The 27,732-nt window shown below is 49.7% G+C and overlaps 1 protein-coding gene and 1 long non-coding RNA gene across 3 annotated transcripts in view; one reads left to right on the forward strand and one right to left on the reverse strand.

Annotated features, from left to right (window-relative positions):
* CCND2 (cyclin D2) lies at nucleotides 1–27,707 on the reverse strand. The gene is made up of 5 exons (XM_030804440.1): nucleotides 27,213–27,707; nucleotides 25,230–25,445; nucleotides 22,522–22,681; nucleotides 12,522–12,670; nucleotides 1–1,685 (listed from the first exon to the last, which is right to left on the reverse strand). Exons 1-5 carry the CDS (start codon nucleotides 27,405–27,407, stop codon nucleotides 1,536–1,538), a joined length of 870 nt encoding a protein of 289 aa, XP_030660300.1. The 5' UTR covers nucleotides 27,408–27,707; the 3' UTR covers nucleotides 1–1,535.
* The window catches only part of LOC115832878, a 28,281-nt gene continuing 25,814 nt past the window's right edge, over nucleotides 25,266–27,732 (forward strand). The window contains exon 1 of one of the 2 annotated variants that reach the window (XR_004028254.1): nucleotides 25,266–25,391. This is a non-coding gene — a long non-coding RNA (uncharacterized LOC115832878). Of the gene's footprint in view, nucleotides 25,392–25,920; nucleotides 26,428–27,732 lie in introns of those variants that run through there. The other variant, XR_004028255.1, reaches the window with a different exon arrangement.

Genomic DNA, 27,732 nt, shown 5'->3' on the forward strand with positions numbered 1-27,732 from the left:
ACTTAAAAAGGCAAATATTTTAACAAATAGCTTCATTACCTGTCAATTACAATTGTGCAAAAAAAAAAAAAAATAGTTGTTGCTCCAACCTCTTTGCTAACTGAATGCCTCTAAGAAGTGGAGAGGAAGAAAAATTCAAGTACGCTGAATACAACTTTGCAATAAAATTAACAACAACAATAAAAAAAAACGGAAAAGGGAACAAAATGCCACACCCTGATATTCAGCCATCTATCTTTGCACCAGCAATAACTTTTCTTTCCATGTCCAAAGGAGAAGTATAGAGATGGGAATTAAGATCCTTCTGTGCCATCAGAACGGTAACAGATTTTAGTTTACAGGCTTTTCTGAGGAATGTTGTGATGGGAATGTCAGCAGGAAGCGGTGTCACTTGAGTCCTGGTAGGAACACCAGAACTGTGTACCAAAGAATGTCAGATACCAGAAGCGAAGAGTAACCCAGACTGGGGGCAGGAAGGGAGGGGGCCAAAGAGAAGAGGGGAGGAGTATTCAGCATGACTTGCATAAACCATCCCATCTATTGCTCGGGAACAATTTTTCAAAGTGCTTTTCGAATGGAATGGTTTATAACAATGCTAAACTGTGAACCAGACATGCCAATCAGCACCAAAAATTAGTTGTTTTCTAAGAAGAAATGCCAAGGCCACATTACCCTTTTAAATACAGTAACAGAAAAGATTCCATTCTGGATCCCACCCTTGGTCTCCATCTGCCTCCGTTTCATGTGAGTTTTGGTTATGGCCCATAGCTACATTTCCCCATTAGACAGCAATATGGTGGTGTCTGCAATGAACTGCATTTGGAAGAAGAAGCAGGATGTCACAGAACATGAAACCCAGGAGCCAATCACCTGTGTCCAACTGGCAAAATAAAACATCTTTTTTTAGGTAGCAGCTACTGTAGACAGCAAAATGATGTTAATGTAGAGACCCAACCACGCTCCTGACTTAGTAACAGGTGGCTGAGAGCAAAGGTGCTTCTCCATCCCAAATGGTTCAATCATGTTGAGAGATTGTTTTGTACTCCTTCCCCATCACGTCCCTCCTTATTTCAATTCCTTCTTGAGTTCATTGCTTTGCAATCTAATCATGCCATAAATGGCGTACACAGTTCCTTGAAATTATACTACAAGGGGGTGTATGTGCTAGCTCATAACATGAAAAAAAAAGTCTCCTCTAATTTGTTCCCATATTGCAGGCATACATATTCTCTAACTACTCTGCAGGTTTTCCTGTAAGCATTTTACTATTACTTTTACATAATCAAACAATAACTGTTCGCATATACAAGGGATTCCCTTATGCTGTACTTCAAATAGGCACCAAATGCTTTTTATTATTCCGTTTTCGTAGGACCTTTTCTCTCACTTCTAAAAGATCTTTAAATATGATCTAGGTGGGGGCAGAATTTTTTTTTTTAAGTTTCACCCTAAAACACAAAGAACAAAAACATAACCAGAAAGAAGGAGAGAGCAGATTATGGATGCATCTCTCTCTTTCGGCCCAACTGGCATCCTCACAGGTCGATATCCCGCACGTCTGTAGGGGTGCTGGCTTGGTCCAGTTCATCCTCCGACTTGGATCCGTCACGCTGGTCCTGACGGTACTGCTGCAGGCTATTGAGGAGCACCGCCTCAATCTGCTCCTGGCAAGCTTTGAGACAATCCTGGAACAATGGTCCAGACCAGAGCTGTTAGTAAGAGGAAAAGGACACAGAGTATCCTACCGAGAAAACATGCATAATTTAGCTTGCATGAGTCTGTGCTAGTTTCCAGTAGAAATACATGTGAAATAAAGGAGGGATGTTCTTAAAGTGCCAAGGAACCTCACTACTCCAGGTGGGGTCCATGGGCTGGCGGCGTCAGCATCACCTGCGAGCTTGGTGGAACCGCAGAATCTCAGTCAACCCAGGCCGAGCTATTCAGAACCTGCATTTTAGTGGAGCCCAGGTGATTGGTACTCTGAGAAGCACTGGCCTAAATGATGGTCACTTATGGATGCCTGGTAATCAAGGCGCCAACCAGATGCTTTCTGCCTGGGGAAGCTGGGAAGTGGCAGAGAAAAGGGGAAGGCTACTAGAAGTGCTGCGACATTAGCAAACTCAGCCCCTGAGAACTAGATAAGAAGGAAGCCAATGAACCAACGTACTGACCCTCACATAAACTGTAAATACTTTTTCTCACTCTGTCCCCCAGGCTGGAGTGCAGTGGCACGATCTCGGCTCACTGCAACCTCCGTCTCCCGGGTTCAAGCGATTCTCCTGCCTCAGCCTCCCAATTAGCTGGGACTACAAGAGCCCGCTACCATGCCCAGCTAATTTTTGTATTTTTAATACAGACAGGGTTTCACCATATTGGCCAGGTTGGCCTCGAACTCCTGACCTTGTGATCCGCCCACCTCAGCCTCCCAAAGTGCTGGGATTACAGGCGTAAGCCACCGCGCCTCACTGTAAATACTTAAAAAAAATCCCCAATTCTTTCTGCTTTACCATTTCCTTAACTCTCATAAAGATATAATGCAGAATGTCTACAACATTCTGGACCCTTGAGCCATCCAATTTGGGAATAAGCAAGAATATGCAGCATTGCTTTAGTATCAGTCTATATTGTAGGGGTAAATTGACAGTGTGTCTGCCCCAGGCAGGAGCTTCTCTTAGGCAGGTGACATGCAATGCAATGACAAGTCACAGGTATCAACAGACAGGGACCGTTGCTGGTGCTAGTAAGAGGGTGCAAACAGTAGACTTGCTTCTAACAGGCATTTTCTAGCCTCTCTCCTCTGCAAAGGTGCCTTTGTGCACTCTCTTAAGCACATACATAAGGAAAATATGTTAAATCGAACCTCTGTGTGTCTTTTCATAGTTTAATATAAACTTCCCTTTTATTTCTTTCACTGTGCAATTCTCCCCACCCAGAGGTTTCTATTTTGCCAAGCCCAAAAGCATTCTCTTTATTTCCCAAAGATCTAAAACAGCTGGCCAGGCATATTGGCTCACACCTGCAATCCCAGCACTCTAGGAGACTGAGGTGGGAAGTTGAAACCAGGAGTTCGATTCCAGCCTGGACAACATAACAAGTTCCCCATCTTTAAAAACAAACATATAAATAAATAAAATAAAGCTGGAACTAACCACTAAGGAAAAAAATTTCCATACCCCTAAATTTTCCTTTCCTATCTCTCATCTATCCCACATTTCAAACTACAGCTTTCAATGAAAATTAAGATTAGGAACAATCACAGACTAAAGACCGAAGGCAGAGACGAAATATCACCTGGAACAATGAAATGAGGAAGGGTGGTATTTGCTGCCCACCCACCATACTTGCAGGTGGCACCTGAGTTATTTAACTTTTCTGATCTCAGTTTCCCCACAAAACAACCAGAGTAAAGGGCAACTGAGATGATACTGATATATGTGCAGTGCTAAGTGGAGCTCAATAAATGATCGTGATTATTTCTAATAAACTGGTCCTGGAACCTGAAAGAATTCAGATTTCTTTGAAATGAGGTATAGATTCACGTCTAGTCAAGACTAGTGAAGTGTGTGTCAAGATTTTGACAATCTTTAGTCAAGATTGCGTGTCTGGTGCTGGGGAGAGTGCTGAACATGACAGAGGTGACCCAGCGGCAGGAGTCTCCGTGCCACCCTGAACAAGGCTGAAATGGAGTCAGGCACTGGCCTCTGGGACTTGCTAACACCTCTCAGACTTTCCTGTGGCATCTCCTGGTCACATCCCTTACCCTGTCCGACCTGTTGAGCTGAATGAATGATGATAAATCGCATGGGGCTCACCTGCCTCATCCCTGTTCAGCTCTTCCCCAAGTTCTTCCCTCAAGGAGCATGTGGCAGCATTATCCTCACAGGTTACCACTCGCTAGGTGGAAAAAGTTAAGGTATAATGTTTCTTTTCTTTTCTGTTTTGTTGTTGTTGTTGTTGCTGTTGTTTTGAGACAGACAGTGTTGCTTTGTCGCCCAGGCTGGAGTGCAATGGCACCATCTTGGCTCACTGCAACCTCCACCTCTCGGGTTCAAGCGATTCTCCTTCCTCAGCCTCCTGAGTAGCTGGGATTATAGGCACGTGCCACCATGCCCAGCTAATTTTTGTATTTTTAGTTGAGATGGGATTTTACCAGATTGGCCCGGCTGGTCTCGAACTCCTGACCTCAGGTATCTGCCCGCCTTGGCCTCCCAAAGTACTGGGATTACAGGCATAAGCCACTGAGCCCAGCCTAAAAGTATGTTTCTAGGGCCACTTGCATTTCAGTAGATGTCTGAAAACCTTAAATCCTTATCATCTAAAAAATTGAATACTAAATATACACTCAAAATGAATGTGGGGGTTAAAGGCAAAAAGTGACAACGGTCAAAACTACTGTGGAATGTCCCTTAGGAAGGTTCTACATCAGAGAGGAATGGCAAGTCTCATACCATCAGTTTTTCTTCTAAAGCTGGGATAGACATAGACAGCCCTTTCTCCATCTGAGCACCGTGTGAAGGAGTTGACTTAAATGCCAGAATCATCGTGGTGTGAGATGCTCACTCCACGGTACATGGGCAGGAGCTGAGACCCAGAACAGCAGCTTCAACCCCACACTCCGTCCATCCTCCCTCATCCCCTGTGCTCACTCACTGAGCGAAACGTTGGACCTAACAATCTAAATTGATATTTTCTTCTGTTTTTTTTTTTTTTCTTGCAAAGACGAATCCATTGAATCCAGGAAGTTCACGTGTAATGTTCCTCTACTGTACAGGGATTTGAGAAGCTGTTGAAGGGGATGTTTACCATTTTTTTTTTCCAAGAGGCAGAGGGACTAAATCAGAGTATCTCCATCCCATAGAGGCAGTGACTATATACTTGTCTCCAACTGAATACTTGCCCATGGAAGACAAATCCTACCCAAAGCGTAAGGCCTAAGAGCTTTTGTTATCTAAAAGAGATGGCAGGATTCTTGGCTGACTGAGGGAACTTGCGTGTGTGTGCGTGTGCATGCGAGGTGTGGTAGACAATAGCTCTGAGCCATTACATTAAAAAAGAAATGCCCGTTAGGCCTAGCAATGTGGTACCTTTAAAGAGGGTTTCGCGTGGCATAGCCCTCCGTGAATACTTTCCAAGTTGCAGTTCCTGTGAAGACTTTGCTCCTCAACAAAATCCCTCTTGCCTCCCGGCCAATCCTGCCTTGCTCTCCTTCCTCACAGGTTCTATTCTGGCCCCTGGCAAGATCATCCGGGTTAATGTATCTTCTACCGCGATAATATGGCCAACTTGGGACTCCATGGCCATCAGTGAATTAACCATGCCAGCATGACCCTCCACTTGGAGAGACCAGGCTCCAGAAAGCTAAAGAACTCGGTTTCAGGCCATGCATGTCTTCCCTTTGGGGTTCCCAGTGTCCCCACTTCTTCTGCTATCAGCCTTCCCTTCCAGCAGCCTGAGACCTTAAAGGAACAGTTCTGAGAAAACCCTACAGGGAGGACTGAGATGTCTGGCTGTCACTTCTACTGGACTTTCAGAGCCAAGGGACTTGAGGTGACATGTGCGTGCACAGTAGCGTTTTATGTAAGTTCCAGCCAAAGAATGAGTGCCCAGGCTGTCCCACATAAAACAGAGGAAGGTTTCATAGATAGACAAAACTGCATACTCTGTCTTTTCTTTAGTCACATTTTAATTTCAATCCAAATCATCACTGACTTGACTACGGCCAGCTTTGTTTTGTTTTGTTTTTTGAGATGGAGTCTCACTGTCACTCAGGCTGGAGTGCAGTGGTGCGATCTCGGCTCACTGCAACCTCCACCTCCTGGGTTCAAGCAATTCTCCTGTCTCGGCATCCCGAGTAGTTGGGATTACAGGCGCACGCCACCACGCCCAGCTGATTTTTGTATTTTTAATAGAAACAGGGTTTCACCATATTGGTCAGGCTGGTCTCGAACTCCTGACCTCAGGTGATCCACCTGCCTTGGCCTCCCGAGCTGCTAGGATTACAGACATGAGCCACCACACCCAGCCTGGCCAGCTCTTGATTGATGACCCCTCTGAAGGGAAGATAAAAGGATGACCAAAGCAGGTACTCCATGAATGAAGAATTCTTAACTCCCTTCCCCACCCTCTTCTAGACTTCCCTTGTGGCAAAGCAGGACGCTAACCCTCTCTGCAGTCTCCACCTAGCCTTCCTTCAGGTTCCATTTCCACGAAACTTGAAAATGATCAGCTTGACTTTCAACTACACAAACCCCTCATTCTAGCTCAGCAAGACTAAAAGAGCAAAAGCCTGTCTTGTATAAATGATGTTGAACACTACTCTCTGATGGTGGAAACTTGGCCTCTCCCTTCCATGAGACAGAGCTCACGCCTTGCATATGAATACCTTTGTTTAGCATGGCAGGGACCCTTTCTGGACTTGTGAAGGGCATATAAATTCTGTGTGCTGGTGGGAAGTGAAGGCAGAAGAGATTGTGCAGTGGTGCTGATACCTGCAACTGGACATAACAAACTCCACATCACCCGGGTCTTGCCCCAAGCAGGAGGGCAGGAGAATGCATGGGATTGGGGTGGGGGTAGGGATGGGGGCAGCCACCTGGAGAGAGAAAGACCTCCACCTTAAATCTAACCAGGTTGCTTCTGTTAGAGGATCAAGCTGAGAGAAGAGTGGAGTTAGTGTTTCCAAAGGGACTGGATTATAAGAAGACACACATAAATGATCACAGACTTGGAGAATTTGGAGGTCCAACGGGCCTTTGGAAATCAAATAGCCAAACGCCCTCGTTTCTCAGCTAGGGAATGGAGCGTGGAGAGTTGATGTGGCTTGCCCCGCAGTGACATCTGGCTGAAAGCTCAGACTGGCTTTAGAAAGGGCAAACCTCCAATTTCAGAACTCCTTTTTCCTATATACCTCGACTTCTAAGCTCTAAGTAAAAATATACAGACCAGAGAATCTCCAAGAAAGACAGACATAGCCCAAGTGGCTGGAAAAACACGAAAGCGCCTCTAATCAAAAGATGTTACACGCATGTCAAGTGCGGCGGCTCTAGGACATGGCTTTCCTGCAGCCTCCAAAGCACCAGCCATTGTGTTGAGATGCCCCAAATTAAGCTGATTAAAAGGGAAGCCATAATGCTCGTCTGTCAGCCTGGACAGGTGGTACCCTACCGCGCTGGAGGTCGGGCAGACCTCCAACTTCCATGATGATAGGCCCCCTCCCTTGCCCCCTTCCCTCCTGGCTGCCCCCGCCCCCAAGCCTGGAGCCCTGACAGCAGCGTTTGTGATCTTCAGCTCGTTACAAGGGCCTCTGACTTCCTCTGCTTGCTGGCTCCAGCTCCGCGCCCTGCACCCTCCTCTGCCTCCATGAATGGGCTGACGGAACTCCTACCATTAGCCCTCAGTGTAACTGCACCACTCCATTGTCACCACACACGCACTGCACTCAACAGGGTGACAAAGGGCTGAATGAGCCCCAGACCCGCGGCCAACTCAGGCAGAGACAACTTAGGAAACTATCTCATTCTTCCTTTCTTCACAGGCTGTTTGGCTTATTTCCTTGCATACCAAATGAGGCCCACAGAAAAATGAGGCAGGAGAGGGAGGCATCAGCCCCCGATTCTATTCCACCTCCCCACCCCCAGCTTCCAGGAACACTTCACAAGGTTCCTGACCACAGGCCCCGAAGAGTCCACGGAAGACAGAATCTGTAACAGTGGAGCCTTGAAAATGACATGTGCGGCGAGGGCACCGGCACTTCCAGCTACGGAACAGAAAGACACGATGCTGAACCCCAGGAATCACACACATGTGGTCGAAACTGAGACTTCTTCCACAGCGCCTCCACCTCCCTGCTTTTTAATAGCTAACTGATAATCAGGACCATAAAATGCCAGGATGACCCTGAGGAAGGGATATCCTGGAATCTTCTCTGGGCAATATTTAAGAAGGTGTCTAGGGACAGGGACGAGAGTTGAAACACTCCCTATTGGGTACTGTGTACACTATCTGGGTGACAGGTTCAACTGAAGCCCAAACCTCAGCATCACCCAATATATCCACGTAACAAACCACACATGGATCCCCTGAATCTAAAGTTTTGTTTTTTGTTTTTTTTTTTTAAAGAATGTGACAAAGAGTTTTGATGTGACTTAGACAAAAAAGGATAAATATAAGGAACAGATGACTAGAGTCTTTCTTCTGTTAACTATCTTGCAATAACTTCACAACATCTTTATGACCCGTGAGCCTCAATTCCATTTTTTAGTTAGGGAATTTGTGCAACTGTGTCATGTGAAAATGAAGCCACTTCATTTAACCTACTCTAAGATAAGGTTAGGGAGAACTCAGAAGGCTTGGAAGGCCCTGACACAGAATCGAAGTTAAAAAAAGATACAGCTTTTCAAAGGACATGGACAGACCAGTGAATTGGAAATGTACTGGAAACCCGTCTGCCTGCCTTTGTCCTTTGCTCCTTCCTTCCTCTTTCCTTCCTCTCTTAAGCATCACTCCCAGTGACTCTGCCAGGGGCTGTGGATAAAGAGCTGAGGAAAAGCTGGGCCTTATTCAAGAGGTTCTATAGACAAGGAAGCAGTGAGATCAATGCTGGCACGCAGCCCGACTAGTGTGCAGAGGGGATGGAAGAGGACCCCGATTCAGCCCAAGGAAGCAAGGCCATGGTCACCAGGGACCCAGGCCAGTGGCGCCCTCCCCTCTCAAACCAACCCAGGCACTGGACACCCGCAACAGACATCCCCGCTACAGCCAAACTGCCTCTCTGGCTGTTTTTAGCAACTCTTACGATTGGAAGGAAAAAGCATTTAAAATATACCACTCTCTGAGACTTTTATTCCCTATAAAACTGTCAGGCCCCTCACTCAGCTTTCTCTTTGGAATGAAGCGTTCTGGTTTATTTTGGCAACCAGACGGAGCAACAAAGGCCGACTTTCTCAGAGCCGCATGCGTCCCTCATATCAAAGCTATCTGCTCCTGGCCAATGAACCACAGAGACTCGCCTGGCCATCTCACAAGAATCAGGGGGACCCTCTTTCAACAGCTCGATCCCCGACAACCCAACACCTAACCCCCGAAGTGACAGAGAGCACTGCAAGCTTGAAGAAATCAGAAACAGCAAGGTGTGTAGGAGCTGACGTATAACTTCAGGGGCTCTGGGAAACTGTCAGCTCTTCCTGATTTCTGTTTGTCAATGCACTAGGGACAGGGGGCAAAATGTGGTCCTGTGTATTTCACTTTTCCAGGGAAGAGTTCAGCATCAACCTATGGGCATTTCATAGCGTGGCCCAAGGATGTTTCAGACATACGTACATACATATATATATATATCCATTTATGTATGTGTGTGTGTATATACATATACACACACACATTTTACTATCATAAATACACATAATGTCAAATTTCCCTTTTCAGCCACTTCTAAATGTACAGTGGCATTACGTACATTGATACTGCTGTGCGGCCATCACAACTCTCCATCTACAGAATTGTTTTCATCATCCCAAACTGAAACTCCATACTCATTAAACACTACCTCCCCATCCTCTCCTCCCCCAGACTCCTGGGAACCTCTATTCTACTTTCTGAATCTACGAATTTGACTATTCCAGGTATCTGGTATAAGTGGAGTCATACAGTATTTGTCTTTTTGTGTCTGATTCATTTCACTTAACATAGTATTTTCAAGGTTCGCCCATGTTATAACATGGATCGGAATTTCATTTCTTAAGGTTTGAATGATATTCCATTGCGTGCCCACACGTTTTGTTTCTCTACTCTAAGAACAGTTTCCATCACCAACTTTTCTCTGCTGGGAGGCCGGCACTCTATGTTAGGCCTCATGAGCGCCTTCTTTTGGGTTGATTTCCTACTGCATTTAGCGTTCATAACACATTACTTAGCACACCTTCGTTTATGTTCTTAATTTGCTAGGGTTTTGCATGCTTTACTCTTGATTCATCATACAACTGCTAAGTTCCTTCAAGGCAGGAATCTCATCCTCTATTTCCCACATGCCACCCATCCACCCCAACTTCTAGCAACAACTGGGCCCTCAGTAAACACTTCCAGAAATGAATGAAGGAAATACACCACCACTTCTTGACTCATGAAATGGTAAACAGAGGTCACGAAGGACAGACAACTCACCTCCCTCCAAACGCTAATGTGTTCTAAATTCTAGTCCTTTTATTTTTCTTCCCTCTGAGCGTCAGCTTTTCAGAGAACACAGGCTGATGGATGGGAGGAGATTTAGCACTTGGGAAGGTGCATACACACACACACACACACACACACACAGCCTAGCCCAGAGCTGCTTGAACCTTTCCACTAAAAACATTTTCAGGGAGAGTGAACCAGCCTCTGGGGTGCCAGAGGTAAGCCTGGAACTTCCTGAGGTCTCAGATTTTTATTTGAAAAAGTATTATGAATCTTACATTTCACTATGTTCACTCTTGGTTTTTTAATGTGAAAATGTTCAACCCAGGCCCACTGGTGTGAATGAGGCACACACAGGCAGCCCCAGTTAAGAAACACGGTGTGTGCCCATTATAGAAATGAGATACCAACTCGACCAACAGTTAGGGTTTATAGGAGGACACCCCTCAACCAGCGTCGTATTCATTTCATGTACATTGAACAGAGTTGGCCAGCTGACTTAAATGGACTGGCTACCTAGTATCAGAAAAAGGCAGTTTCTCCAGATGAGATAACAGACTGACTTGCCTGCAGTCTTGAAAAGCCAAGAGACTTTGCAGCAACTCCCAGGAGTGAAATTGACACCACTGTCCATGTGAGATCAGTAAGAGGGGACAAAGGGAAGTGGGAAAAGGCTGGAGTCGGTAGGGTGGTCAGCCCATCAGAGCAGGTCTATCTACATCGGGGGAAAACGTTACAATGCCTGGGGGCAGGAGGAGGGGGGTGGCCGCTCGAACTCCTGTCACTGACATTTTTGTCTCCAGGCACTGAGGAAGGGCTTGTCTTAAACTGGTGGAGAGTCCTATTTGTAAGGCAGCCTTAATTGGAGACATTCAGAAAAGGAGGAAAGCGTACCATTTCTATAAATGTTAAGTCCTGTCCATGATTTTTCTCTGGAGGATTAGAGAAGCATTCTTCATGCTGCACTGGAGCGAGCTTTTCAGTCTGTGTTCTGGAGTCCTCATTTAAAAAGCGTATGTTTGGAGCCCGCATTTTAAAACTGTATCTAAGAACTATCTCAGAGAAGGACCCCGGATTCGCTCTGTCAGCATCTCCCTGCGCCATTTCTCTGAGCGGGGAACAAATGCCAGGAAAAATCCAGGTGGGCAGGAGAGGAGGCCAGCCAGCTGCAGCCGAGGGCTCTCTGAAGTTTAATCTGTTCAGTATCCCTTGTGCAGGCCTCAGCCATAGGCCTGTAAATCACATGATCTCTTAACTCAATAAAAGCCCACAGAGGGCATCTGAATCCCCCTGGACCATCCAGAGGGTGTCATCGTGAAGTGCCCAGCATTCTTCAGCCTCTCCATGGTGATGCATGAGGGCTCAGGGCCAACACCCCTCTCTCGGGTTGACTTTAAACCCAAGGGTTTTTTTTTTCAAACCAAAAGATCCCAGGAGCGGCAGCAAGGGTGGAGTGGAAAGTTTCCAGGGGGCAGTCGGAGCTTGAGGGTTGTAGTCCCAGCTCAGCCACTGCCCACCCCCTCCTGGCTGATTACTTCAGCCCCTGTCCTGCCCGTGGAAAATGAAGGAACTGCCTCTCTGACCTCTTAGCACCATCCTGGCTCGGATGGGCTAGGACTGCAGCTTCCTACCGATTGAATTCAGAGTCTCACTTGAGCCTGGCCTCTCTCAAAACCTTTCTTCTCAGGAGCTCCCAATTCTGGCAACAGGAAGTTAACAGCCTCTGGGCCGTCCACAGGGCACACAGAATGGGGAAGCTCCGTAGCTAATAATAGTTTCTTGAGTTTGTATGGCACTTTGTCTTTTGAAAGCACTTTGTAATCCATGACTGCATTGAACAAAAGGGAAGAGAGAGCGGGGAGGGGTCGAGAGGTTTGCCAGGGACGGACACCGTTCTCACAGTGGGGCACCTCTTGTGTGTCTGCTCTGTCCACTGCAGCTGAGTCCTGGCTCTCCTTTCTCCTCTGTGCGCCTCACAGCCTCAGCGTGTGAAAGCAGACACGGCAGCTCTTCACTGCCGGGCAGAGGCAGCCCGGCAGCGTGTACAAATATGGCAATGAAGCAACAATTCAGACCCACTGAGGAGCCCACGCCATAAAGGAACATCGGTAAACAGCCCTCCCGCCCCCACCCCCTTCATCTGCTTGCTGAGTTTTCTCCTGTATTTTACCGTGCACAGCTTTTCAGAACCTTAAGAGGGGGTGTCACCTGCTGAACTTTGCACTCCCTTGGATGTCGATCTTGGAAAACAAACCAGAAAAATACCTCTGACACAACATAATCAAACCCGTCGTCTCCTTCCCTGAGCTGAGAAGAGACATCTGGACTTAGCCAAGAAGGTGGTGGCCACCTACCACGTCTGTGTTGGTGATCTTAGCCAGCAGCTCAGTCAGGGCATCACAAGTGAGCGAGCTCACTTCCTCGTCCTGCTGGAGCCCACAGATGGCTGCTCCCACACTTCCAGTTGCGATCATCGATGGTGGGTACATGGCAAACTTAAAGTCTGCAAGGAATGAGAGGCAGAAGGTCAGGGCACAGAACAAATTTGGATCCCAGAGCTCCCAAGGCTGCAGAGACGCAGAAACAGGACGGCAGCAGGTCAGCGGCACGAGTGACCCCATGCCCTACACGCATGTCCTCCCTCGAGTTCTTTCACAAGGAGCCTGTGTTGATTTGCCATCACCACGGCTGTTCCAGATTTAAACGAAGGAGACTGAGGCAGGGAAGGAAGATAGTTTATCTAAGTGCAAACAATGAATGCACAGAGGATTCAAGGTCCCCAATCCCCAAATCCCAGTCATATTAAGCATGTCCTAGGTAACATTCTTGACCCTTGTGGGGGGAGCAAGGTGAGCGAGTCATGGTCTCCTCTAGAGGTGATGGTGGGAACAGAGCAGAGAATGCCTGAGACCAGTGCACCCCACAGGCCATGCAAGCAGGACAGACCAGGCGCTCCAGATGTGAGAAGGAGGGAAAGTACAAGGAGGTGGGAGAAACGGGCAAAATCTCTGCAGAATGCTAATTCAGATGGGATCTTGTTATAGTTTTTGACAGGCATCAAGGATTAATAGGACCCCCACCCCCCCAAAAAAAAAAAGATTTGATTTAAAAAAGGAAATGAGAGAAGCAGCAATGCAGGGAGTGCACGAGTGGGGGCTGAGTTCCATCCAGTTCCCAACCTCTGGCCCAACAGCAAGAACCCTCAGAACATTAGGGCGGAGGATTCTAACCCTAACATAGGGCTCTAACTAAGCACCAAAGATTAATCATTGCATCCGAATCAGATGGGTGACTTGGTTTCGACGTTATGACTCATGAGCCTGAAGGCCCCATTTTATTGCTAAGAGAAAAAAATGTGACTTGCTACAGAGAAGTGCAGAATGAGGATAATAAATCAGAGGGGCTTGAACCCCGTCCACTGCCATGCTAGACGGCTCCTCTTGAAAGACCAGCCCCCTTGTGTTCCTCCGAGCACTCCTTCAGAGGGGCTGGGTGGCCGTGATCCAGCAGCTGCTTGGTCCATCGAGGGGAAATAAAGACAGCCAACTTCTCCTGTTACTGCTGCTGACAGCTACCAATGACCACCATATGCAGTAGGCTACACGTGACGTCCTGTTTAATTTACCCATCAGCCACAGAAGGTGCACACGTGCGTCACCCTAATGGTATGGGCGAGAACCCTGAGACTTTTCAGAGTTTAAGTTGCACCTGCTCGTGTTGACATTAGGGTAGGTAATAGTTGCAGCCATCACCCTAGTGACGGTCCTGGAGTGCAGCAAGTCTTCCAAAGCGTACTGTTTCTAGTTTTAGCATTGCTCCAGTGAGCTTACTGCGTGTAGACATGGAAGGGACACGTGGGGGCAGGAGACACAGCGTACAGGGAACCGTGGGTCACCCTTCAACTTACAGCAAAAACAATCAGGTTAAACCTACAAAAACCAGCCCCTCTCCGATTTCCCCTTCTTCCTGTACACGCTCTATTACAAACACATTTTCTACAGCAGCTCTTCTAATGGTGAGCCCATTGCCCCAGCATCAAGTTAGCAGCATTGTTACACACCGTGGATCCCTTAAGCCAAGCACAGCCCTCCCCTCCCATCACGAACGCAGAGCAAACCTGGCCATCTGCCTGTCTCCTTGGCTTTCTTTCCACTGCTCTCTCACCATCTCCACCTCTTGAGGGACGTATATAATGGTGCTGCGCCCACGCCTGCTGTCCACCCGCCCCTCCTATGCCTTCTCTGTCGCCATGAACAGTGTGACAAAGCCAGCCTCCCTGCCTCTTGCTCTGCTGTAGGTCTCTTCCACATGGGTCACAGGAGAGTGTTTCTCTGCCCAATAACCTCGTTAGCTCCCCCCTGTGACATTCATAACACAAGCGGGGCAGCCGGCCCATGGCCCTGGGCCCACAAAGGCCCGGGCGGGAGCATCTGCCAGGGAAGGGGCAGGCAAGTATCCCCGGCCCTCCCCTCCCTCTGCCATAGGCCTCAGACCGGGAAGCACACCTCACACATGCCCGTCTCTGCTGTCCCACTGCTAGCAAAACCGACTCTTATTATTGGCATACGAACGAACTTCTGGAAGCCAGCAGGCATAGGGAGAACAGGTGCACCAGTTGCACAGGGAGACTCTACCTCCCTTTTGCTTTACTAAGAAGATTTTCAGGGGAGTCCTCTTGGGGACAGTGTCCCGTCCCACAGAATTGGGGAGCACTATGTGCATGAACTTCGCTGCCTCTCAGCAGCTCGGAGTGGCACCAAAGGAGGAGTGTGTTCCCACAGCCAGAGGAAAGAGCCGCTGGAGACCAGGACAGCAGCCGTACTGCCCTCTGTTGCCTGCTACGCAGGAGACGAGCATCTTCCTCTGGATCCCTGAGCACGCCCCACCTCTCCTCCAGGTTAGTCAAATACTGAGGCAACATCAGCCCTCCAGCTAGGTCCAGACGTGGGTCTGCAGGCAAGTCACTTCCTCTTTCCAAGGGCTTGTTTTCCCATTTGTCTAAATAAGTGTTTTTCTAACGTCTAGCTGCAACTCATTAATGGGTCATGAAATGCATTTGTGGGTCGTGACCAGCCTTTTTTGTTGTTGTTCTCCTTTAACCAAACAGAGTAGGATAGAAAGTATCAGGCTCACTGCATGTAGTTAAGAGTAAATATTGTTCGGAGAAATTTTGTATCAGTTTGATATACTTGTACACGTATCCTGAGTTGCGCTATAAAATGTGTTTCTTCCTTCATGGGTTAGGTCAAGAGTTTAAAGATAGTAGGCAGGATAACCTCCCAGGTGCCTTACAGCTCTACTTTGCTCTTACTTGAGGATCTGGAATGGGAATGACTCCCAAGGAGAACAATGAGGAGACAATAGAACGGGTCACGGCGCCTACCAGCCGGCAAGTTCACAAGGCAGCCCTCTCCACAGAGCGGCGCTACTTCCCCGTGGCACCAGGGCTGCCCCAGGGCCACGCTCAAGGACATCCCCCTCTCTACTGGCAGGGGATACTGAGCAGAGAGAAAAACAGAAAAATGAAACATCATTTCATCTGTGCACTAGCTTCCTAGCTGTAATTAGCCAACCCCCACCCTCAGCTGCAGAAAGCTCCACCTACCCAATGCAGCCATTCCTGGAAACCATCAGCTTTGTCGCTATGACAGGATGGAGAAATGGTCACAATATCCACTCTCAGGAGAAGGAAGCAGAAAACCAAATTGCATGCATGCATGCGATGATGAAGATTACAACCACGGGCAAATACATACGTACATGCCTACGGATGAACTGGAAGGATGCACGGAAAATAAAAGCTGTTCTGTTAGGTGGGAGAAACACAGATGAGTTTGTAAAATTTGCACGTAATATTATTTTAACAAATAAAAACCAGGTACAAACGTCTCAGCAAAGTCTCTTGATCAAAAATGCCAACAAGCTATATGCTGGTGCAGAAGGCACGCTCAGGGGTGAGGGTGTACCCTCTCCATCCTTAATTGTCCACCTAGAGAGGTGAGATGCTGGTGACTTCCTGAGATCCCTCCTCCTGCAGCAGAGAAAGAGGCAATGAACTGATCAGCGATCCATTCTGATCGACTCATTACAATGTGCTCCTCCCTGTTCCAGGCAGCATGGAGGACTCCCCCAAAAACGTAAAACATAGAGACTTCTTAAGGCTGGGCATCAGTGCATCAGATAGTAGAGGATGCTGTGCTATAATCGCTAGGTCTGTACTACTACATGGATAACTTCTAAAGAAGCTTCTCAAAGAAAGCAGGCTCTTGAAGGCTGGGTGTGCAGTGGCTCACATCCGTAATCCCAGCACTGCACTCTGTGAGGCCGAGGCAGGCAGATGACCTGAGGTCGGAAGTTCGAGACCAGTCTGGCCAACATGGTGAAACCCTGCCTCTACTAAAAATATAAAAATTAGCCAGGCATGGTGGCACGCGCCTGTAATCCCAGCTACTCTGGAGGCTGAGGCAGGAGAATCACTTGGAGGTTGCAGTGAGCAGAGATTGTGCCACGCACTCCAGCCTGGGTGACAGAGTAAGACTCTGTCTCAAAAAAAAGAAAAGAAAAGAAAAAAAAAAGGGAGGGGGGAGTCTCCCTTCCCAGATTTGGAGAGTAGACCCAAAAAGCTCCAAGCTGGAAGGTGGAGTGCATGGAGCTTGGGCAGCAGCCTCCACTCCTGCCCCAGCCCCCACCAGACCCAGGAAGGCCTTTCTCCAGGTTGCTGCATCTGGGGATCTGAAGGGGCAGGAGCAGCCACACGCCTTGCCATGGGGAACAGAGGCTGTCCCAGGGCCTGGGGCTCCAGCTCCCCTCCAACCAAAGCAGACCTCTGGAGAACACAGCTCACTGGTTCAGAGTATTCGCTCTGGAATCAGACTGAGGTTGAATCTCCATCCCACCACCTACCAAGTGTGTGAAGATGAGCAAATTACCTGACCTCTCTGAGTCTTCATTTTCTGATCTGCAAATAATGAGAACAGCAATACCCACGTCGTAGTGCTGTTCTGAGGATTCACTTAAAATAATCCTTGTAAAAGCACAGTGCCTGGTTCAAGGTAAGCAATGAATGTCAGCCAGCATCCTCCCCAACCTGCCCCTCCTCTGCTCTCACTCCTGGGACTTCCTGCAGGACCGTGGCGGGGAGTTCTGACTGGAGATGCTCTCCCGTGTCTAGACGGATGAGGAGAAAGGCGCCCAGCATCCCTGGATTGCAGGCAGATGCAGGGAGCAGGCCAAGCCGGCCAGGAAGAATGAGGGCTCTGTGCTTCCTGGAGAATCTGTCACTATCCAGTAGTGTATGTGTCCCAGAAATGACATCATTGAGTCCCCAAGTCTCCTGCTGCTTTGCAGAACTGGGAGAAAGTGCAGCCCCACAGGGGAATGAAAAGAACCCCATGAACACTCAGCGAATGGAAGAGAGAAGTTGGCAACTCTAACCCAGCACATTCCACAATTCATTGAGATGCAGTTCACCCGAGCCAAGGAACGATGCCCACATAACCAGGAACACCCGACATTCCCGCCTCCCTCCTGGCAAAATGGTAGAGGCAAAGGACGCACCTTAGGGGAATGCCAGCTGGACCCACAGGTGCCAGGGGCAGCTCTGGTGTGGGCTGCATGCTCGTTCATGACCGCGGTGGTGATGGTGAGGTATTAATAAAAAGGAGGTGGAAATTCATCTGTTTCAAACCATCTCCTTTTGTAGGTGAATCAATGAAGTCTTGGGAGATGAAGTGATCTGGCTCACTGTGAGTGTTGGGCCTGGGGTCCAGATGAGACTTTGAGACTCTGGATCCAGAGCTCTTCATAACTTACTGGAAGCTGACCAGCTCCTCGAGGTCACCTCCCATATACCACTCAGGAGGACAGGGCAGCCTTTCATGTCACAAGTGGGGGAAGAGCCCCAAAGGTGGCGCTCTGACTCAGGACTGAAAGGACTTGGGTCCCAGCCCCAGCCCCGGCACCAGCAAGCACAAAAGGCTTATCCTCCCAAGGATGCCCTGGGGGTCCCACTGGGCTCCCTCATCTGGGCACAGGCCCTGATAAGTGCTCCATTTCATCAACTTGGTATCTGTACTTCTTGGTAGGATTTTACTGAATAAAGAGTTCAGAGCTAAGTAAGTTTAAAACCATGGAATACAAGGCCCTGCTCAGTACGTTTAGCACCCATCATTTTGGCTATGGTGGCTGAGGTCTTGGGGTGCCGGGGTGATGGCTTTGCTCCTGTTCACCAACAGGGGGAGAGAGATACGCAGTCTGAGGCTGAAGAAGAAAGGGAAGGCCAGGTCAGGCTTTCCCAACCTCTCTTCTCCAACCTGCAGTCAGGTGGAGTTCAAAGGGCCAGAACCAGAGTGTTCACAGGCCAGGGATGTCACTGGGCACGCACCTCATCTGCCACCCCCAGAAGAGGACCAGCATACCCTGTCCTTGTGGGGCAGGGCTGCCATGACAAGGGAATGCCCATGCAACTGCAAGGCCTGCTGGGAGGAGCTGGTGGGAGGGCGATGAGCAGACTGCTACCCACTCATCTCACAGCCAGAGGGAAGAGCAATAGAAAGCACCACAATGCCTGGCTGCCTGTCCCCACAGGGCATGCTAACGACCTCCCCTCAGTCCCATGATCTCTCACAGCTTCAGGGGCAGCTCAGAGGCTTGCAGATGGAAAGATGGTTTCCATTCTTCCTTCCCAGCACCCATCAAGGTGAATCTCCCACTGTAGATCAAGGGCCAAATCATCGAACTTCTCTGGGCCACCACTGTCTCCCTCTCACTTGGGGATGGAATCTGAGGGAGCACCTGTGGGTAAAGCCAGGGCAGGGGCTAGGACAGCACAATGGGTTCTAGTCAACACTGGGGCTCTGGTCTTGGCGTGGGGAGGCCTGGGGGTGGCTATCGTGTGTGGCACAAATACCAAGGTGCAGCATCTTAGGGTGGGCTTCTAGTGAAGAAAGAGGGGATGTGGGTGCCTGGAGAGGGAGGGTGAGCACCTCCCCCTACCCAGTGCCAGGTGTAAACTCAATGCCATTGGCTCTGCTAGACTAACTGGAATCATCCACCGAGCATGATATCACATCTCAAGAATCTCCCAATGCCAGAGTGCGAACCCAGGTCATCTCCAGTGGCCTTCTTTCCTCGCTTGCAGACCTGGGTGCTCTATCAGCAGAGCTGCAACCAGGGAAGCATTGGCTCGGTTCTGCTTCCTCAGTTTTGGAAACTCCAGGAACAGGAATGCTAGGAGCTGCAGTCAGGAAGATCCCCCACCCAACCCACCCACACCTGCACTGACCAGGACCTGCTGCAGAGGGATACCAGCAGCTTGCGGCCCTTGCTCTTCCAGAAGCCATTTCAGGCCGAGCAGGGAAGGAAGGAGGGCTCCTCTCTGCCTTGCCACCATCTTAACCCAGAGCCCCATAAAGCAAGACCGCCACTTGGCCACACTTCCGCAGCCCCTGTGTTCTCCTGCTCTCCCTTCCCCTTTCACACACACATACGCTCCCCACACACTGCAGAACCACTGCCAGCTCTTTCACAACCAGCTTTTCCCATCAAAGAGCTGCACAGCCTGAGGGTTGGCTGCCATCTCTCGGGACTCCCACCCTCCAGCCACTGTGGACCTGCAAGACCCTGGCCGCAGGTGTTTCATCAGCTCCAGGACAGAACATCCAGGACCGGGAGAAAAGGAGAGAAGTGTGCGATATGAGGTGCAGGTGAGGGCAGCAGCTCAGGCTGGGGAATCTGCATCTCCTACCTCTGTTCCTCAGCCACTCTGTGCCCGCTACTGGCCAGAGTCCCGGGTCCTCGCCCATTCCTCACACCCTGGCCCCACAAGGCACAATCTCCTCTCCATGGAAGGGGTTTCCTTCAAGAAAAGCGGCCTTTGGTGTTTGTATCGTGAGGCCAACTGCTGTAAAACTCCACGCAGCCAGGATTCTATGTGACTCAGTCAGTTGCACAAAACCCAAGTGCAGATGAGGGAAAGCAACGTCTTGCAATACAGGCCCCTCCTTTCCAGACCCAGGAAACTGCCGAGGACCTCCCTGTGCTCTACCCAGTCCACACCTGAGGCTTAGTGCTTAGCACACGATTTGCATTTGGTTTGGGGGTGTCCTTTCCCAGTCCCTGACCAAAGCTAGTTCAAGGCCCCCAAAACACAGTCTTTATAACTGCCTCTGTCTCCCTTTGGGCCTCTGTCCTCAGTCCCTGAGTCCCAGGCTCCCTACTCTGGCCCCGGAGTTGGCAGCCAGCCCAAAGATCTGGGCAAGAAGGCCACGGGTGGGGGATGGGATCCCCAGTTTTCGAGAATGGGTCTAGACGGAATCTGGGGATCTGCCCACACCCGGGTAACTCCACCCAGCACCCCTACCCCAATCAGAGATCAGAGAGGGGGAAGGGGCACATAGACCCCAAAAGATCTGTTAGTCAAGAGACAGTGTTAAGCAGAGCTCTGGCTATCAACAGCTGGGCAATGGGGGAGTTTAGGGTCGGGGGTCAGCTGTCCTTGGGCCAGAGAGAAAGAACTGGCTGACCCCTCCCCCACAGTGAATCATGATGAGAGAGGAAGGAGACAGCCGAGCCTGGGAGACAAAATGACAGGTCACTGGAGGACTGACCTCTCGGGCCCAGGCCAGACAGCACAAGGGAAGGAAGCCAGAGTGACCACTATCCAAAAGGCAGCAGGGGTCCACGGGGGTCCTAAGAACCGCCCCCAGGGCTGCAGGAAGGCTAACGGACTCTCCCACCAGGGACACAGGGCGCATGTGCACACCATGAGGCCTGGCCTGCATCCAGAAGAACAGGACTACAGAAAACCAGCAAGGGGAAACCTGTGCCCTAGATGAACAGGCAGGGGGCTGGGAGGACTTCACACTCAAGCCTGCAAGTGCAGAACACACAGGTTCTGCTAGAAACACATAAGGGCAACCAGAAAAGGAAAGCCATTGTATCCACCTTAGTCGGAACAGTTAAAATCAGGGTTAAAATGGGAGATGGTAGCATTTTCACAATTAGTGAAGGTCCAACCTACACTTCCGGTTTACAAAGCACTTCCACGTGCATCACCTCTTTCTGAGTTTTAATTTTCCTAGTTGCTCTGAACAGGCTGTAGGATGATGTATCAATAGGCTTGTTTTGGAGATGAAGAAGCTGGGGTTCAGAGAGGTTAAGCAGCCAATTAAAGGTCACCCACTGATATGTAGCAAAGCCTGACTTTTTGACTGTGAGCACAGAGCATATGCAATTAAAGGTCACCCACTGATATGTAGCAAAGCCTGACTTTTTGACTGTGAGCACAGGGCATATGCACTACATCGTACATTATATAATCATCTGTAGAACTCATGAGTAACCATGTAACAACGTACTGAAAAAAGTTACCACCCGAGTCCATCTAGCAATTTAACTACTCCTGGCAAATTTGAGGGGAACCACACCAAAAGGTCTTCCCAAGTGATCAGCTTTTCACCTAAGGTTTCTGATTGTCAAAACATGAACTCCTGACATCTCTTCCTTGGATGAGTAAGGTCCCAGGGTCTCTGCCATGGCCACTACCAAGAAAAAAACCCAAAAAACCAGTAGACACTGGCCAAGGCTGGCTGTTTAATAAAAGACAACAGCAAACCACTGCCTTTAGTTTATTAGAAAACTACAAAGCAAATAAGCCAGTAGGAACGATGTATCAATTGTGGGATCCACGTGGTAGGCAGAATTGCAATGTTAAAGGCTGCCGCCAAAATCAAAACACCTCCACGTGAACTGAGGGCATCAGAACCCCGCGCTCAGAAAGTCAAGCCAACCAGGTTCACTCCCACGCCCAGGGGGGCAAACAGCTAGAGAAGCGAACAGCTAGAAGGCCATAAATGCCCTACAGCAAAAAAAAAAGAATTTCTTTGGCCTCCCTTACCACTAATCAAGGCAGGCAGCATATTTATCTTGACGTTGTTCCTTTAACCTGTATTTGCTCCCATCCCCCCCGAGATTTCCTCTTGGGCTTATCTCCAAGCCATCCTTTTCCTTAAAAGATTAAAGATTTAAACACAACCAGTGAGCAGTATATGTAATCTTCAAAGAGCACTTTAGCCATCATAAAGAATACTTTAACAGGCACTAATTTTTTCGCCTTAACCACACCTGTCCTCATAAACCATTTATGAGTTTAGCAGAGAAAGCGAATATACAAAGCTCAGATAAAGTTAAAGAAGAAGCAACCTAGGAATGCAACTTCAGACTTTAGACTACTCAAGACCACCCCTCCTCCAAACTCCTCAACTGAAATGAAAGTTCGTACGGCCTTTCGCCTCTCCCTGGACATCTCCCAAAACAGCTCTCCCATCTCCCTCCCTGGCTCAAGCCTCATCTTACCGGTGGCACACAGAGCAATGAAGGTCTGGGCATGCTTGCGGATCAGAGACAGCTTCTCCCGCTGCTGGGGCAGCTTGCGCAAGATGTGCTCAATGAAGTCATGAGGAGTGACAGCTGCCAGGTTCCACTTCAACTTCCCCAGCACCACCAGTTCCCACTCCTGGAGGGGAAGGCAGGAAGAGAAGAGGAGAATCTAAAATCCACAGGCTGACCTGGTGTAGGGGGCTGGGGGTTGGGCTCCAGACCAGTTTTAAGGCCGCTCATTAAGACGTGGCTGCTAGATTGTAAGGCGGGCCCATTTGTCAATGTGCCCCTGAAGCTTTGAAGTTGTTGACAGCTCTTCTTATCCTTCAAATGTCAGGCTCCACTGAAAATAATGAGAGCCCAGGTAGCTGTTGCCAAGATTCTATTTTCTTCTACTTCGTTTCCACTCCAGCTCCCCTTACCCCCTCCCAACCCTGACTTGCAGGCAATACTGCTTCCCGCCCACCCAGAAAGCTGAAGCTACAATGAGATACGGCCAAGGTCATTGTGGCCCTTTCATGGTAATTTATTGTATATGTCTCTATCACCGAATTAATAGTCTTTTTAATCTTCATGGAAAAATGATGCACACAGATAAAGCTCAAAATAAGGTTCCTTGGCCCAACCCCTTGGCAACCAATTAGCTGGCTTTTACTTAGCGCCAAAAAGGGCCTTTATCTCTCTGCTGCTCAAACTCCCCTTTTACGTATCAGGCAGAAATTCTGGGGATGTGACACTCAGCCCTTTCACCTAATTGTTTCACAGGCCGTTGTCATCATGACTAAAGGACCACATGGTCATCGGCAACCCCATTTTGCAGATAGAGGTGATTTGGGGCAAGGTGAAGGTGCCTGCTCAGTGTCACAGCATCCCTCAGTGCAAGTGTGGCGACCACACAACCCTGTCTCTTTTGGGTCTCTCACCAGCAACCCACCTGAAAAAGAACCTTGTTTCTCTCTTTCACTGAGATACTTAAGGGAAACTGTGCTCAAAGGGAAACAGTCCAAAATCAAACATTAAAAATATCATATGTGCTACCAGCAAATACGCCTATCCACTGAGCTGTCATCAGAAGAATGAGAGGCAGGCCCTGTTTGCCAATGCACCCTGCCTCTCATTCACCTGGAGGACCTGGAATCTCTTTCATTTGCTAAACCAGCAACCAGAGCACCAGTCCCACAGCTGTGGGGCCGGGGATGATCCCCTTTCCCTCCCAGGCCTCAGCCTTCTCATTTGTAAAATAGGACTCTTCCAAATCCCAACTTCTAGGGTTAAGGGAATAGGAAAAAGCCAAGTTTGTTTGGAGCAATATATTGCTTGGCTAGTCTTGGAAAGATTTGGGTGTCCTGAACAGCATCTCAATTCACCATCCTCTTGAAACAAATGAACCATATGAAGATGATTTTTCCTGCTCTCTCATGAGAAAAACAAATTGGTTCCCAATTCTAACAATGTTTTCTCCATAAGCTTTAAAATCTGCCTTGGCTTTCTGTGGACAGCTGGGGTAAAGCGCCCCAATAAACTACTAAACCAACATCATCTTCAAAGATGGCTTGAAATGCCAGCCCTTCCTCTTCACAGGGTAATGCGAGTACGAACCACTGGTCTTGCACCATTATTAAAGGAAGCAGATCTCCCAGAAGAAAGCACCTTTCTAGGCCTCTCGGACCAAACCAGAAGCAGCTAAAACCTGGCAGCCGTTCAAAGGTGAAGTCATTCAGGCCCCTCTCCACATTCTCGGCAATTCCTCCCCCAACCTTGTGCATGTCTTCCACTAGATGGCAGCAGAGCCCCAGAAAGGAAGGCGCCTCACAAAGAGCTCAGTTCAAGAAGCCAGCCTCAGCCCTGTGGACTTTGTGCAGGCCCTGCCAGTAAGGAGGGGGAGGGGGCGGGAAGGAGGGGGGGTGCTTTTCTCAACAGTGCAAAGAGGGGTGTGCAAACCACTGAAGGTGGGCCTTGGAGCCGCTCTTCCATCCAGTACAGCTGCAATACGGTCGTCTTATATGTCAAGCTGCAGGGAAAAGGAGTTAGATCAGGTGGGAAAAAGGTTCCCTGGTAGAAAACCAGAGATAAGACAAGATCCCTGGGGTTGTACAGAGGTCACAGTCCCACTGGAGGTAGGAACCCAGGCCTCGGACTCCTTCAGTGAAAGGCCACATTTTGACTTTGCTCAAAAGTCAATAAACTGATATTTAGTGAACAGCTATTATGTGTTGATATCCTGCGATTTTGTAGCTACAGAGGGCATTACCTTTGAACTCCAAGTTTTTAGGAGACACCACAGCCACATACCTATCGTGTGAACACATTCTCAAGACTATTTTTGGAAATTTGGAATTTAATTAAAATAATATCACTGTTAATTAAAATATCCCACGCGTCCCCTACACACATGCATACACAATTGCAAATGAGTCTCACCAACCCACATCTCCATGACGATCTTATTCACAGATGTAGCCTCAGTGCTGGGCACGGAGCCTGGGCACATAGTAGGAACACAAAAAAAAAATAGACAGTGGTTTCCTATTAAATGAGCTATCGCCCATAAGTGGGTAAATTCTATTGGTGGGGTCATTTTGGATCCCAAGAATTTGCTCTGGAAGTGGTGAGTGGAAGGCATACTGTAGGCCAGGGCAAAGCGGGAATCGCAGAAAGGAAGGGAGGAAGGGGCCGGTCATTACCAGCAGCTCCTGAGGCTTGATGGAGTTGTCTGTGTAAATGCACAGCTTCTCCGCAGTCAGAGGGCTGGTCTCTTTGAGTTTGGAGGCCAGGAACATGCAGACAGCACCCAGGAGTTGCAGATGTGACTTCGGAGTCGGGACCCCAGCCAAGAAACGGTCCAGGTAATTCATGGCCAGAGGAAAGACCTCTTCTTCGCACTTCTGTTCCTCACAGACCTATAATGGGAGTGGGAAAGGGTTGGGGGGCGGGGGTGGAGAGCATAGCATCAGCAAAAGAGAAAAAGAATAAAAAAGCATCATCTATGGAAACAAAAAAAATTAATTTTTTTGTGGGGAGGGGGAGGGGAGTAGAATGCGTGATAAGAATAAAGAACAAAGATAAGGAAACTGGGGTGAATCAGAATAGCCCATCAGTGCTTTGGTATTCCCAGGGAGCCTATAAAAGGGGGTGAACTACAGCTCCAAAACGGGGAGTCGGGGAAGTGCGCAGCAGCCGCGGCAGCTCCGCGACGCTCCCTTTGGCTACTCCTTCGCGCACTCTAACTCACTCACTCTTTTTTGGATTTCGTCATCTTTTCAAAAAATCAATAAAAATATTCTGGAGGCTCCGGGGGTCCACTTCTTGGTCTCATCCGGATCCCCAGATCCTCCTCTATCATTCCCGACAATTGGAAAAAATGTCTGGGGGGGTCCCTGCGGCCCAGGGGCCGCTATTGGGGGGGCGGGTGGGGAGAGGTGGGGAAGAGAGGGGGAGGGAGGAGAGGAGGAAGAGCGCCGCAGCCTCGGCAGCTGGAGTCGGAGCGGGGGGGGATGGTTTCAAAAAATAATTAAAAATCGAGGAAATATCCTAGAAAAGCCCTTTTGGCGTGAAAACCCCAAAGAGGAGCCAGGCTTCCCGACACAGAGGTTTCGGGTGCCAGAAAGGTCTGGATTCCGACCCCTGGGGCTCTGGATCCCGGGAGGAAACTTGAAGGGGTGAGCGCCGCGGCGGGAGTGTCCGGCTGCGGCCCACAAGGACAGAAACTAGGGAACGTGGTGACGAGCTAGGGGAAAGACGGGAGCAGGGAGCCCTGGAAACAGGCACGGGGGGCTCCAACCTCTCCTTTAGGGGTGACCCGCTATCCCCCCTACACACACCCCCTCCCCCCCTTCTTACCCCACCCAAATCTCCGCACCGAGGAAGCTGGAAAACCAAACTGTAAGTAATCTTCGTGAGGTGGGGGGTGGGGGAGAGGGCACGATTAAAAGTGGGGTGGCCGGGCTAATGGGGTGCAAGGGTAAAGCGGGCGACGTTTCCCAGCCTTTCCAAAGGGAGTTTGCAAAGCAACATGGCGAAACCACGGCAGGTCCAGAGCTGTGCATACGTGGGCACACGGCTCGCTGGGCAAAGACTTGGAGTGAGGGGCAAGAAGTGGTTCTTTTGGGTTCCCCTGAAACACACGTTTCTTCAATGGGACTTCCGGGGCTCCTGAATTCCCTGTTTCTCTCCTTCTCCCTCCTCCCTCCACCTCCCCCCTGAAGTGCCAGCGCGGAGTCGCGACCACATGCGGGGACCTGAGGCCAAGACGAATTTGCTCTGGCCTTTTGCGGGGGCTGCCTTTCTGCTCGGGGTCCCTATTTCAGGCCCCGGCTCCCTTCCTGGCCGCAGCGCAAGCAGCCGCGGCGGCTTCGCAAAAGACAGGTCGCGAGGCGGGTGGGAAGAAGAGGCAGCCACATGCAGGCACACGCGCGCGGGATGCTCCCCCACCCCCGCCCGGGACAGCCTCGCTTCTCCCAGATTTTCCTCCCCCCTCTCCCCCCCCAGTTTATCTGGAGAGGAACAGAAATGAAGCCACGCGTCTCGCCCAAAGGCGCGCGGTAACCTCCCGCACAGGAGCTGGGAGCCGGCGCGGGGACTGCCCTCTCCCAGGTTTAGGGCTCCAGCCGGGGACCCGAGAATCCGGAGGGGTCCTGGCTCCTAGCGAGCGCCGCCCCCCGACCTACCTCCAGCATCCAGGTGGCCACCATTCTGCGCATGTAGGGTTGGATGTCTTTCTGCACGCACTTGAAGTAAGAGCACTGCGGAAGGTAGCGCTCCTCGATGGTGAGCAGGTTCTGCAGGACGCGGTCGTCTTGGAGCAGGTTGCGGTCCCGCACGGCCCTGCGGACCGGGTCCACCTCGCAGCACAGCAGCTCCATGGCGAGCCCGGCGACCCCTCTTCTCTCCTGCTCTCTCCGGTCTGGAAAAGTGTTTTTCTGGTTTTGTTTTTTGGAAGGGGAGGGGAAAGTGTTCCCCTTACCTCCTTCCTTTGGCTAAATAGGGGGTTTTCGGGGGAGAGGTGAGGGCAGAGAGAGAAGGTGGAGCAGAAGAGAGGCGAGGACTGGGTGGTGGGCGAGCAGAGCCTCGGGGCTGCCTCACTCGCACCGGTCCTCCCCTTCAAACTGGTCTCGCTCTCCCCTGCTCGCTCTTCTCCGCTCTGAGGCGGTGACGCAAGCTGGCTGGGCAGTTAGCTCTCCTCCCTCT

The sequence above is a fragment of the Nomascus leucogenys genome, chromosome 23, assembly GCF_006542625.1.
Source record: "Nomascus leucogenys isolate Asia chromosome 23, Asia_NLE_v1, whole genome shotgun sequence".
Lineage (NCBI taxonomy): Eukaryota > Metazoa > Chordata > Mammalia > Primates > Hylobatidae > Nomascus > Nomascus leucogenys.